Source organism: Zosterops lateralis (assembly GCF_965231275.1).
Source record: "Zosterops lateralis genome assembly, chromosome: 5".
Classification (NCBI taxonomy): Eukaryota; Metazoa; Chordata; class Aves; order Passeriformes; family Zosteropidae; genus Zosterops; species Zosterops lateralis.
This window is the reverse complement of record NC_139766.1, coordinates 38,776,957-38,791,438: the sequence shown is the minus strand read 5'-3', so window position 1 is coordinate 38,791,438 and position 14,482 is coordinate 38,776,957. Positions and strand designations below refer to the sequence as shown.

Here is a 14,482-nt window from a genome sequence, read left to right as displayed (position 1 = left end):
TAAACCAGTTTTCAGTGTTTTAAATTATCATGTGTGTCTTCACTGGAGAAATGGGGTGTGCTACAAGTTTCAGATATGATAGCAATGCTGATTTCTTCACAACTGTGTTAAGAACAGCCCATCTTCAGTAGAAACCACCCACGTTGGGCATTTCCAGCAATAAAGCCATCATAACATCAGTGAAAAGTGTTAAATATTAGTGGAATCTGGAAAAACAGAATTTCCTGTACCATTTAAGCAAATGGGAGTGAAAATTGCTGAAAGTGCAATCCTAACCTGTAGGCTGGTAAGAGGAATAAATTAGCCCTGTGGATGTGAACTGTTTAATGGTTGCTATTCCACCAGGAAATCTTACTGCTGAGAACTGCTTCACAAGGATGATTTTTCTTTTTGCCAGTGTAACTCAGACTCTGTGAATGGCTCTTCTATCAGCAACAACATTTGTATGTTGCCTTATGGGTATGTGTTCACAGAGATATGAAGAATAAACATGAAATTATGCAGTGTGTATTGCAAAGTTGCTACAAGGAATTAGTTAATAAATAACATAAGAAATTAATAATTAACTGCCTTGTCTTACATCTTTCTGCTCTTTATTCATCTGGTACTTCATGGGAACCTAGTTTATCTTCCATCCCCACTTATCTAGTCACACTTTGTCTTTCATGTTTCCTCTTGTTTTGCTTTATTGCCGCTGCTCATCAGTTTCATCTGTGCGTGTGTGGTGTTTACAGCCATCCCAAGCAATCCTGAGGGCTATTTTAACTAAAGCACAAATAAAGAATAGTTTCATCTCTGTCCTTAAACTAACCATTTAGTCAGCAGTGTGAGTTAGTAGGAACACTATAGAAAGAAAAATATCAGACTTCTATTTTCAAAGACACAGTGTTGTTTTCTTCATTAATAGCAGTGATTCCAGATACATTCCTAAATATGAATGACATCAGGAAAGCTCATGATTTTTTTGTACTGTTTTGCAGGGGATTTCCCAAGAAAACAGGCAGAACTGCTAGGATAGCATCAGATGAAGAGATTCAGGGGTCAAAAGATGCTGTAATTCAGGATCTGGAGAGAAAACTTCGCTTCAAAGAAGATCTTTTGAACAATGGGCAACCGGTATAAAAACATAAAATACCCTGGGGAATGGGTGGGAGAGGGCATCATTGGTAGTTTCTGAGATATACTGCATATAAAATAATTGTTGTGGATTGCTTTTTATGTGTTTGTAATTTTTAACTGAATTTTCAAACCTCCATTTCCAAAAGGAATGGTAGTGGATATTTTGTTCTATCATTCCTTCTCCTGTTTGATGACTGTTCTTGGACTGAAAGCAATAGGGGTCACAAAAATGGTGAATTTGCATAAGAAGCCTGCACCTCCAGGACTTTTTGAGCCTCAAGGGCCATTTGCTTTTGACTGTTCATTACTGAGTGGATGAACATGCATAGCTCTTTTTCAGTCCAGGCTCATTCTACCTTATGCCCAGCCACTGAGAGATGGGGGAAGGAATAGGTGGTAACTGGACATCAGAGGAGGACAAGGCAGTTCATTATGAAAAACAACCCAGTAGGAGTCAGGCATCATTAGATTCTGAAATTGGGGGGTTTCTTTTGACCAACAGAATTTTGACCAGTAGAATAGAAATAGCCTATAGTACTAACTTACAGACCCAAAAGTTAATTACCTGCTCAAGGAGTCAAGAAATTAAGTAAAACGAGCATATCAGGCAATGGAAATGCACAGCCACAAAGATCTGTGTTCATTTTCAAGCAGTTGAGATACACATAAAATATAAAATACCAAATTCTTCCTGCTCAGAGTTGAGGAGAAGCAACTTTCCTAAGAATTTTTTACAGTTTTAAAGACACTACCTTTGAAGCAGCAATTTCTTTTAAGAGGAAATTAATTTTAAAAATGTAAATTGTCACCCCTCTTTTGTCAATAAAATGTTTTCAAAACCATCTGAATACCTTGGGATACCCTTGTGTCACTTTGAAAGGAAGTAGAATTTTACACTTCTCAGGACAGTGCCCAGAATTTTACTAAGTTTGCTACTAGGTCTGAGCTGTGAACTGTGGTAGTGTAGTTCAAGAAAGCCTATGGAGTCACACTGTCTATCAACAGTTGCTCGATTTTGGTTCTTAATAAGATCAGTGGAGTGAAGTAGGGAGAATGTTCAGAGTGTCTGCTGCTTCTGTTACCTTTCTCCATTGACTGCCCAGCGTTTGGCAGTTTTCTGTAGCAGTTAAGCAAAATCACTGTCAGAGTGTATTAGTTCCTGTTTTTTTTCCAAGGACGTGGGCTGAGAATGACTGTCAATGCCTATTTTGGAAAGTGAGGGAGATGTTTGGCCTGGGCAAATGAATGGAATGTCCTGAAAATGCCCACATGGCCCAAGGTAAAAAGAAAAAAGGCCAACTGTGATCAGATGATGTGGGAGCTTGAACTAAATGAACTCTGTTTTGGTGCTTGCCTTGAGGCTTTGGCCTCACAGATTCCTGTCTTGGGTAAATTCTGTATGTGTAATCATGGCTGTGGGCACTTGGAGTGGTTGCAGAAGGAATCAAAGTGAAGAAACGTTCATGATTTTCTTGAATGTTTGTAACCAAGACAGCACTGCTACCTAGCTGTCATGAGTTTCAGCCTGCTGGTTTAGCTGGAATATTACATTAAAAATAAATTAAATTAGCTTTTTAAAAAATGCAAGCATGAAGTAGATGTCATGTTTACAATTTCCATTCTTCGTTCATTTTTCTATTTAAATGAGGTGTTTCACCATGAAATGAATTTGTCTTCCACAAACTAGCATTTTTTGTAATGTTGATTTGTAAGAAAGTGTCTGAAATGCATTTGTAAATGCAGGAAGAAAACTAATAATGAAATAATTGATTATACATAAAGGTTTTCCTTTGACTTGTTTTCTTTCCCTAGTGTAAATTGTCTTTTATAAGCTGTCTCCTCAATTTCTGAAAGAGTAAGAAGGAAGAGAAATCTAAAAATCTAGATGAATACATTTTTCTGTATTTTGGACGAGTAGAATCTCTCCTTATCATTTTTGGCAGTGTTTTGTGCCTTGTGTTTCTAATGTAAAAACTGAGCAGAATGACTTGGGTAAGATTTGGGATGATTTGATATGCCCTCTTCTGATGGCCATGCTGATTTAAGCAGTTCCTATTGCTCATTCCTACCCAAGTTCCTGGCATGAGGATGGAAACAAATGGCAGAGCCAGTGCAAGGGTTGCCTAAGCCAAAAGAGCCACTTGTAATACTAAAAAAATGCATTACAAACTGTGGTAGAAAATTTCTGTTAAAAACATATTGCTGCTTTCTTTTATCAACATTACTTTAAGCATTGCTGACTGTAATTTCTAGTTAGAGAAATAATATTTTCTTTCTTTTGTCCCCCCCCTCATCTCCTTTCTATTTTTTTTCAGAGATTAACATATGAGGAAAAAATGGCTCGTCGGTTGCTGGGAGCAGACAGTGCTGCAACTGTCTTCAATATACAGGAACCAGAAGAAGATCCTGCTATACAGGTGTCACATAGATCTACAATTTCATAGGAAAAAATGCCTTTCAGTTTTTCTTTTTTACAGACTATGATTGTCATTAAAATAAGTCCTACATAAGACAATAAATATACACAAGATAGGATGGCTATTGATTACAGAAGTCATATGTTATCTGTTAGTGAAATAAACTGGAGGATCACATATCTATTGCTCGGTTTTTCCATAAGGTTGAGACTTCTTAAATGTCTGCTTTCTGCTTTAAACTCTTCCATTTATCCTATTCTGAACTGACCTTTAAGTCTCTCAAGGCAAAAAGACATCTACTATCTTGAAACCATCTTCTCTTTATTTGTGTAATAGGCAGTTTTTGGGTACAGACCAAAACCACAACAGAAAGTCTACTTGAAAGGCCAGGTACACACTCTCTATTGTTCAGATGCCAGAGTTGCTATTCAGAAGTGTGTAGCATTCGTTTGCTTATGGTGCTGATCAAAGTACATTCTCCTGATAAAAGCTCTGAGGAACTGTCATGGATATCTGTTGGTCTTCTTTCTGCCTCTTGATCTTTTTTTCTACCCTTGCAGGAAGCTTGCTCTGTTGGTGCTTCTGTAGTGAGTCCTGTGGATATTCAAAAGGTTAACATTTTCACCTTTTTCTGTCTTTTTTTTGTCTTTTTCCTTCCCCTTTCCTGTTGTTCTTGTCCTGTTAAATTCTGCTGTTCTTGGTCAATAATAAAAGGTCATCTAGCATTAATAAGTGGAGAATTGAGCTGCAGTCTATTTATGAGGTTGTTCAAGTTCTTCTAGAAGCCTGTGTGAGTGCAGACAGTTTAACAGCAATCATCGTGTGCTCCACTATCTTTGTGCTGTAACAATAACATACATGGATATGATACTAACTGTGTCATGTACTTCGTGGTTTACTTTTGTGGTACACTTCAGGAAACAAAGACATTTTAAAACTATCTGCGGTTTACAAGGTATTCCTCTGCTCTTCTATTTTTTGCAATTATTGAGGGTTATGATTGGTTCTGTAACCAATGGTAGAAAGATGTCATGTCATTCTCAGACTGCAGGCAGTGACAGAGGATGGGGATGTGAAAGGATGCTTTGCATGAGAGGCATGTTCTGTCCTAAATCAACAAGGGTCAGAGACAATGGCCAAAGGTAATTTGAAAGAGTGTCTGAATTTCTGCTGACTGAGAAGAGCATTGACCAGTATTTCTTTTTTTTCCTGCTTCTGAGCTATTTTACCATCTGACATTATCACTGCTATCAGTAAGATTCCAAGCAAGAATTCTAAGTAGACAGTTCAAGAAAGCAAATAGCAGTGTATATCAGTAAATCATAACAAATTCAAACAAGTCACAGTGTTTTACAGTTGATGAACCTTTCTGCTCTTCCTGCTGTATCTTCAATTCTGATAGGATAAATTTTGTCCCACACAAAGGGGACCATAGCAACAAGAGTAAGGGGAAACAACTACCATGGACTGCCACTCTTGCCATTTTCTCTTTCTTTTTTCCTCATTTTTAGAGGCAACTGTAAACAAAATAATTTTATCCTTGTGGTTCAGTCTCTGGTACAGTTCTGTGCAAATAGCAGATGTGAACCATATGGTCTAGCCATCTGGAAACAAAACCCCTAAATCTGTCTGTACCCTCAAGGAAATATTATTATGTTCCTTTTGTCTTTATGAACTGCCTCAGAATACTTTTATTCTTCTAGGATTTTTTAAAAAATTGAAAGAAAGCAACCAATGACTTTCTTTCCCCTTATAAATTAGACCTTAAGACAACATGAAATACAGTTTTTGCCTCATACCAGATGTCTCGATTGTTTCATTGGGAAGTTATTGGAGACATGGATTATAGTGTTTTTCTTCAACAAGATACATTTTCCTTTTATATGTAAAAACTTAATGGATTGTTAAAGATCACTAAAATAAAAAAATCCAAGCATTCAGAACATATCTTCCTGAGCAATGTGTTGAAGCTGGACACTAATATCTGCATCTCATTTGACAGGAGTATAAAGTCTCCAGCTTTGAGCAAAGGTTGATCAGTGAAATTGAATACAGGCTGGAGAGGTCTCCTGTGGAAGAATCAGATGATGAAGTGCAACATGGAGATGAACCTATTGATAACAGTGTGTCACCATATTTTGAGATAAAGCTGAAGCACTACAAAATCTTTGAGGGAATGCCAGTCACATTCACATGCAAAGTGGCAGGAAATCCAAAGCCAAAGGTAAGAAAAGATGGTAGATGGTTTCTAGAATTTAAGAGTTCTGTGTTGCTGCGTTACCATCAGGCTCTGGACTCTATGGGCTGTATCTTACAGGAATAGGAGATATTCACACTTGACAAAAGACTCCTAACTGCCATAAACTGCCAAAACTCCTTTGGAGTTAAAAACTGGAGTTATTTAGTCAAAATTTAGTAAAAATTGCTGCTGTGAGGCTTCTGTTCTCAGCTCTCCTGAGACTTCTCAGCTATTTAACCTGGAAGCAATGCTTCAATCATTTTCAGAGTTACCTCCAGGGTACATTTGTACCACAGAATGCAGTGCAGTGCTAGAAAGCCCCATATGAGCTGGCACAGGAGTCCCAAAAGCCACCTCATCTTGCTAGCATGGGTAATGAGTTCAGGAATGGCAACATGCTAATGCAAAAATATGTGAGTTCTAGTTCAGAAGCCAACCTGGTATCTCTCGTTCTTCAGCATCTAAACACACTAGCAAGACTAGATTTTACTGGAATGTAGAAGAAGGCGTAATAAAATACCATAAGCTCCCATATATCCCAGCAGCAAGATGAGACATGATGGTGAGGTTTTAATGATGAACTTCTGAGGGAGGGTTGGGCATGGGAAGCATTTCCTTGTAGCAAATGTAGAAGCCCCAGTTGCGTGATGTCAGTAGTTTGGAAAAGTGCCCTCCTTGGGTAGGTTGCACACAACCATTTCAAAAATTGCTTGGCAATCAACTGACTGATTATGCAGCAGGCAAACAGTAGCAGCTTCTTCAACTCCCTGCCAAGGCCAATGTCTGCCCTGTGAGGGCCCCTACTCTCACAGTGACCTCTGGTGGACAGGGGCTCTTGTCTTCCTAGACAAGATCAAAGATGCCCTGCCTGTTAAATCAGACCTTCAGGGAAGCGCTCACATCCCAATCTCTCATCTGGTGTAAGTTTCATGGGTACTTAGGATTTCAAACAGAGATAAATGCAAGTGACTTTACATGCCTAATGATATATGTGTATGATACTGTACAAGCTGTTAATTAAAAAAAAAAAAAAAAAAAAAGGACTTTGTGAGGTAGCAGAGGAAGAGCAACAGAACTAGGGCTACATTGACATCAGCAAGGAGTGCAGACCAGAAGAAAATCTCTAGCATGAGATACCCATCCCTGCACACATGTCAGAAGGTTTTACTCTAATCTTGTCTCACAGACTGAAGCAGATGCACATTAGATGAGTTCTTGGAGCACATTTTCTGGCTTAGTTTCATCTGAAAGGAATCCAGTTCTGTGCTCCGAGAGCACAACATGATGTGAACCACTGCAAAGTAAGTGGGGTTGATCAGTATACTTTTATCAAACAGTACCTCTGGTTCAAACTGAAAACACACACACTGAGAAGATAAGCCTAGTCTGACTGAAACGAAACTTTTGGTGTCTAGCATTCTGAGATGGCCATAGGTAAGAGTTTGTTGTGCTGAACGAGGGTGGAATGCAGATGGGTCTGTTGCTGACAGAAGTGCAGTGTGTGCAGAGATACTCTTTCTGCCTGAGGCTTATGACTAATTTGCTAGATGACCTATTATGAGTCAGCCTTAGTCAATCTTCCCTAATTTCCACAGTTTCCAATTAAGGTGTAGTTTCTCTGTCTGATTGAAGACAGATGAAAGGGGATGTCTCCTTTCCCTCACTGGGGCAATAAGGATTGCACAGCCAAGAAATCGAATTCTTAGTACTTCCTCTAAAGCATGTCCTTACAGAGGAGCATCTGATGTGGCTGCTCTGTGATTCACAGCAATGTTCTGTTTTTCTGCAGTGTCAAATTGTGCACATTAAGAAGTGATTTGCTCTTGCACCTGGAACTCCAGCCCTTTGTTCCATTCACTTGCAGATGCTTTGTGTAATTTGTTAAGTTGCTTGGGATGGAGCTAATATCAGTCCTGTTGTATGGCTTGTTAGCTGTGCTTTGCAATTGTCCAAGGCCCGTGTCTCTCCCTTATCTGCCAGAGCATTCCAAGACTGCAATTTTGAACAGCTCAGTGGCTGAGGGCTGCCCTTCTGCTGTCATTTGTTGAAGCTGGAAGTGTTGCTTGTGAATAGATTTTTTACTTTGGCAAATGAAAAGCTGGAAATAATTTACTAACTTGATGCTCCTCCCTTCTAAGTATTCTGTTAGGTCTGCCAAGGAATGGCTTGGGGAAGGACTGTAGTGTTTCTAAAATCTGGCATTCATTACAAAGGATTTTTCTAAGCGGAGTTACTGGCTTGATTATTTTTTCCCCTGAACATGCCATGTAAATTGAATACTGATGTGCAAATTCTGTCTTCATATATATGACTTTTTAAATCTGAGCGTACTCTTTGTTATAACCTTTGGAATAATGTAAAACTGTTTTCTCATCAAAATGAGAAACCTGTGGTGCTACAGGAGGGACTATGGAATACTTCTTTCTAAGGGATTATTTCACCTCAGAATTAAGACAATGAGGTTAATTGAGACACAAATGTTGCATAGATCTCATACTGCTCACTCTTCACATGGCTGAATATAATTCTTGGTGATTAAAAATGCCTGTGCTGCCCAAGATCAAACCCCTCTTTGTACTGTGTATACCATTGTATTTCTAGTTACACTGGTTTCTGGAAATCTGGTGCAAATAAAAGCTATCCAGATGCAATGTTCAGTGCTTACATAGTTTAATGGTACATTTATTAAAAGTTATCCTAGAAAGAAAATACTTCACTGCAAGGGCCATTATCTCCTCTACTGGTAGTGTTTTACTTATTAACTCCATGTCAGATAAAGGTAATATTAAGAATTTACTGCTCATATGGGATGCCAGTGCTTTTAAATTTAGTTGAAGTAAGTTTTGGGCATCATATACGTGATGTTTGGATAGCTGGTTCAGTTAATATTTGTGTGCATTTCCATGCATGTCCTGACATTTCTGATAAGTGTACTGTTATTAAATAGTTACTACTTAATGCAGTAGATTTCCAAGCAACATTGTGACACATGTAAAGCATGCAAATTAAAACTCATTTTTTGCAGCAGTGTTGCTTTAGCACCCATTAGCATGTGTGTATAAGTGATCGGGTATCTCTTACATCTCCAGTAAGTGCTCTGTCAGCAGACAAGAAGACATGACTAAATCTTTTGTTCAGGCCACAGAGTCTCTGCAAGGCTGCTGACAGACAAAATGGGAAACAAGTATAACCAGCTATTGAGGAAATGAAATCATTTCAACTTACGCACAATGCTTGTTAATATAAAAATCATACACAGTAATAAATTTTTAAGGAAGATTTCCACTCATTTTCACAAAAAATCTCCTTTTTTTTGTGAAATTCAGAAGCATATCCTTAACTTCTCCCCAGGTGAGTGAATTTCAAGCTTTGAAATGTTGGACATATGAAGAACCCAGCAGATTAAACTCTATCAGGAATTGAATTGCACATTGCTCTGTCACTTCATTTTTTTATTAGAGAGCCAGCACCCTTTCCTCACTCTTAGGACCTAAATCCCCAGTTCAAGACTGAGGCTGAGCAAAATGTGTTTGTTTTCCTCATGCTAAATAGTCCCAGCAGGACCAGGACAGCTGTACTTTGAATGAGTTGGCCTCATAAAAATAGCGTAGGTACTTGCACAAGTAACAGTGCTGTAGGTATCTGTATCTGCACAAGTGTCTCAAATGCTGAACACAATTGATGTTATGTATAGTGTACATTTCAGAAATGACAAATACTACTTAAATATGGGTTTGAGCAGCTGAGTACAGCCTTCCTAGTATAACATTTTTCAGATATTCCTCTGTGTGTGTTCATGCATACACAACATTTACTTTTGATTCCAGCAGATATCTGTTTGGGATTTTACTTTATTATTATAATATTTTTTAAAAATCCTGAAAGCTAGGTCATTTTTTTTTCCCCTTCAAGTTTGAGGCACTAAAAATACACTTTTTTGTGTGTGTAATTCATGGATTACTGTAAGATATTATCCTGCATACATCATTTTTTTGGCTCACTGAAAGTATATCTTGGGTCAGCCAGAGAATAAAATTATGTATCAAAAGTACTGGAAAAGCCCTGTGTTTGATAGCCAATGTAACTGTTCTGTGCAGCTTGGAACTGTGCTGGTGTTGGCATGCCGTTATTAACGGATGTTGATGTGCTGCTTTGCTTTGAAGTATTTCCTATTACTTTGCAAAGCTGTCCACTTAGCTGGCCTGTCACACCAGGGTGACATTGTTACTTTCAATCATGTCATTCCACTGAGCTGGCCCCTCCACACACCAAGCTGCTCACTGCCAGTGGGAACTGCTTTATCCCCTCTGGCATTTTGGTCAAGTCCACTCAGCGTAATGGATATGAGACAAAACGGGTGTTTCAACAGTGAGATCATTGCTTCTATTTTATTCACCATTGAATTAATTCAGCCTATTATTATCTTGCCTTTTTTTAATTTATGTTTTTCTTTTCTGAAAAGAGAGCAAAAGCATTCTCAAGGTTTTTCTGCAACTTCTTCAGATTCAAGCAAAATAAACGTAAAATTAGTAATCTCTGAAATTAGTAATCTTGGAAAATGTTCAGGCTGTTGTTTCTCTTTGGTCCACTGATAATCTTGTAACTGTTAGTGAAAGTGGCTTATAGAATGAGGAGTTGAGCAAAGCATTTTCTTTTACTTCTTACCAGAGAGTTTTTCAGTAGTTAAATTTGTTAGTGCTATTAAATGAGAAATTATGACAATGAGCACCCACCTCTTACCAGCTGTGCTTTGTTTTCTCCCTGCAGATTTATTGGTTTAAAGATGGGAAGCAAATTTCTAAACGAAGTGATCACTACCGAATTCAAAGAGAACCTGATGGAACTTGCTCACTGCATACTGCAGCCTCCACCCTGGATGATGATGGGAATTACACCATTATGGCTGCTAACCCACAGGTAAATGAAGGTTTGGCACCAGAGCAAACATCCTGCTGGACATAAATCTTCAGAAAACTATCTCATCTCACATATGCATGATTTAATTAAATTATGAAGTCATCGTCAAGTATGCAAGTTAGATTTCTGTTTTCCTCTTGCATCAGTAGGGTGGGACCTTTCTATCTCCAAGAGATTAGCAACTCAACAGTAGTTTTTTTTTCCTATGGTTTGAGGTTTCAGGGGGAGGGATGTAATTTTTTAATTACTCTTTAACTAGTTGTTTCAGCTGATAACATCTCAGTATTCTAACTGAGCATGGATAACCCAGATATATATAAAGGGAGAAAAAGATCCAGTTTAGCAGCAGAAGTAACCCAGTCCAGCAATTTAACTTTCTTCTGTTGATCCTACTCACTGACTGAAGCCAATTTTTTTGAAATGAGTGGGAGTATATCACACCTCAACATGCTTACATTAGGCAGATTGCAAGTCTGTAAGGCAAAAAAAATCTAGCACTATTATGTAGCAGTCCTGTGTTGATCTTAAACAGTGCTTTTCTGAAACACAGAGTATTACTGGTTTAGCAATGCCATTTTTTCTTTGCAGATTTAATACAAGAGTTAAGGGTACACAGCAGAAACCCACTAGTTCATTAGACATAGCCAAACCTATGGGTCACTCACCCTATTGAAGCAGCTTTTTCAATCCACTTTTCCTACACCACAGCAAACTGAGGGGAAAGAGTTGCACATGAGAAACCAAAGCAGTAACATAACTTTTGAGATGCAATGAATTATTTTCTTCTGTAGTGCTAAATAGCTTGCCAAGAGTAGGCCTGCGAGCAGAATCACACTGTAGAATAACAAACTGCATTACTGAGACAGAGTTTAATCTAAGCAGGAGTGTTGTGCTCTGTTATGCACGTTGCTAGGTTACTCAGCATGATGCTGCCATTTTTGTCTTGCTCTTCAGCTTGTCTGTCCTGCTCATACTGCAGAGGGCTTGTGAATTTAAGGGATTGTACACATGGGCAGCACACAGAGAGCAGCTTTTGGGGAGATTCTATGAACTGCAATGCTTAAATATAGGTGGTTTAATTATTATTTCTACATATAAGTAAAAGAAATACTAATGAAATAGTATAAGGCCATAGAATTGTTCAAGCTAGGGGCTTTTACACATAGATGATATTGTTAAAATACTTGGTACCATTTAAACTGTGAAATTTCACAACAGGTTTAAAAATAGATGCATGCTCAAGGTAAGAAATGGTTCCTGTTCATCTTCCTCTAAGTGTTGTCTCTGCATGCACAGAGTTTCACTGTGCAGTGTTACTGTGTGAGCCGAAGTCTTGGAGAACTTGGTGAACAAACTGCCTTTGTGTTTGGGCACTGTACTCTGTCCCTGAATATTTACAGCCTACTTTGGAGCATTTGTTGTTCTGGGTAATGCTCATTCAATGACACAACAGTGACCCAGGTTACCAGTTCTGGTCATTGATGGCACTACTTTGTTAGTGGGTTTTTGGATGTACTAAAATTTGTCTGGTTCCCCACTTGGAGCTTGAAAAAGCAGCTTTGTTAAATGGTAAAATTCTGTGCTTGTGCTTTTTTCCTCTTTGGAGAAGAACCAGAAGCATCTTCCTCTGGCTCCCCTAAACAAAACATCTGTGTTTCACCAAGCCCAATCTGTTCTCTTTTTTACAGTGTAATTCCCAAGCAAACATACTTATCTCTTCCACTATTTGCTTGCTCTCACTGTGCATTTAACAGTACAATGGAGGCAAAAAAGGGCCGTGAGTTAATGTACTAGCCTTTCACACTCAAAGATCTGGATTCCAATTCTTTTAAGTCATCCTGAGTGGAAATAATTTTGGCAGTCTTCTCAATTCTAATGGAAAGTTGTCCACGTCTCAAAGCTATCACAAACTTAGGCAAATTTGGCAGCCTTTCCTTCAGAAAGCAAAGTACGTAAATATAAGGGAGCTCCCATTAGAACTCTGATGGACTGGTAGATATTTCCTAGGCTGTTGCTGTGTTTGGTCATTGCTATTGGAATCACCAAGCTCTAAAGCAAAAGACGTGTTCTCAGCTGATAGAAATCAGTTTTATTAAAGCAAAGGATTCAGTTCAGTAAAGCTCTGCCAGTTCATGCCATCTCATGACCTGGACTAACATAATAGGATTTATGTGTGTAAAATGCCTTTTGACAGACCCTGGAGATGGTCCATGGTAGTTAACACGGCAGGCCCCATTGCCCACGGCATAAAGTGCAGTGAGCTGGAATTAAAGTTCTGACACACCACTGGGGTTTGTTGTAAAAATTGCCATAGAAGTTAATCAGAGAGCAAATGGACCCTGGGCCTACACAAACACAAAACCTTGCCTAGTTTAGGCCTTTACTTAGAGGTCATATCCCTTAACTGAGCTCTTTCTATGAACTGTACAGGCTTGCATCGAGTTCTTACTTTCACCTTCTTTCTTTTTATCTCTTTCTTTCTGCTTCTTTGCATTACACACCCACAGTCCTCAGACTGGAGTTCCCTTAGTTTCTAGGATATCATCTCATGAGTTATTTCCCACTCATTGCTTCCTTCCTCTTCATCCTGTGACTTTTTCTAAAACTTTGGCTTCCTGCTTAATCTTCCCTATCCAAATTCCTTATTGCCCTTTGTGTTTCCATTTGTGACACCATCATGTATTGAGATATGCAGAAATGATCCCAAACTATGTGTATTCATCACCTGCCAGAAAAATATTAATATGTAGTGGTACCCAAAATAGAAATTCATTTGTTCCAGATGTCTTTAATGGTCCTGTAACGTAAGGGGAAAAATAAAGCTTTTACATAAGGAATTGCTGCGGGTCTTGCACAATGGCTTATTTTAACACAGGGATTTTACTCGCGGACTAAATGGGTCATGGGAATAGAAGTGGGACACAGACTTAATTTCTAAGTGAACACAAAAGTTGTTGTTATTCTAAGGCTGCTTGTGAGCCCAGTGAAATTATTTTTTGATGTACTTTGGACATTTCTTAAAGAACTGCTATTTGCAACCCCACAAGTACTGTGATAAAAATATTTGTCTTTCATGCTGACTTGAGTGTGGAGCTCACAGCTTAGAGCTGAAATACACTGCAATGCTGATGTGGATGTTGCCTTACTGCTACCAGCCCAGGGGGCAGAGCTTTTATTTATTAGGACCACCAGACTCCTTACACAGCAGTCCCATCCCTAATCTGTTAGGACTAGTGCTTGTGGTGGAGAACCTGTCTTCTAAAATACAAAGTAAAAGAAATAGGGGGACCAAATACACCAGAGCCATATTTTATTTATTTCATTGAAAATAACCTGAATTATCACCAATGTCCATCAGCACAGCTGTACCTTTCAGTGCAATTCTTCCCACCAGATTCACTCTGCAGAGAGGACCTGTTAAGTCCTGTCAAATTCTTTTGGCTTTCACATTAATGAGAGCTTTTTTGAGTTGTGGGCCCACCAGATCAAGTAGGCAATCCACTTTGGAGGCAGCAGCTCTGTTGTTAACTGCCAACACCCACCATGGGCCATCTTCAGGGGACCTTGAACTTGTCGTTCTGCCCACTTGCCACACAGAGAAACTTCCTGCCCACATAAATAGCAGTCAATAAGAACTTGATTGCCAGCATATTAACAGTATTTTTTTTTAATGAATGTATTATAGTCACAGTCATTCCATTCTGTTCTGTGTTAGATTAGAAGCTTATAAAACAGGTAGGCAAAAAAAACCAAACAGATCAGATTGAACATTTATTATTACATATTTTAA

General features: G+C 38.6%; 1 protein-coding gene across 1 annotated transcript in view; it reads left to right on the top strand.

Annotated features, from left to right (window-relative positions):
- Positions 1–14,482, top strand: part of PALLD (palladin, cytoskeletal associated protein) — a 141,687-nt gene that overhangs the window by 116,066 nt on the left and 11,139 nt on the right. The window contains exons 11-14 of the mRNA XM_083862410.1: positions 981–1,116; positions 3,435–3,536; positions 5,539–5,760; positions 10,543–10,692. Of these exons, the coding sequence (XP_083718536.1) occupies positions 981–1,116; positions 3,435–3,536; positions 5,539–5,760; positions 10,543–10,692 (610 nt within the window). The remainder of the gene's footprint in view (positions 1–980; positions 1,117–3,434; positions 3,537–5,538; positions 5,761–10,542; positions 10,693–14,482) is intronic.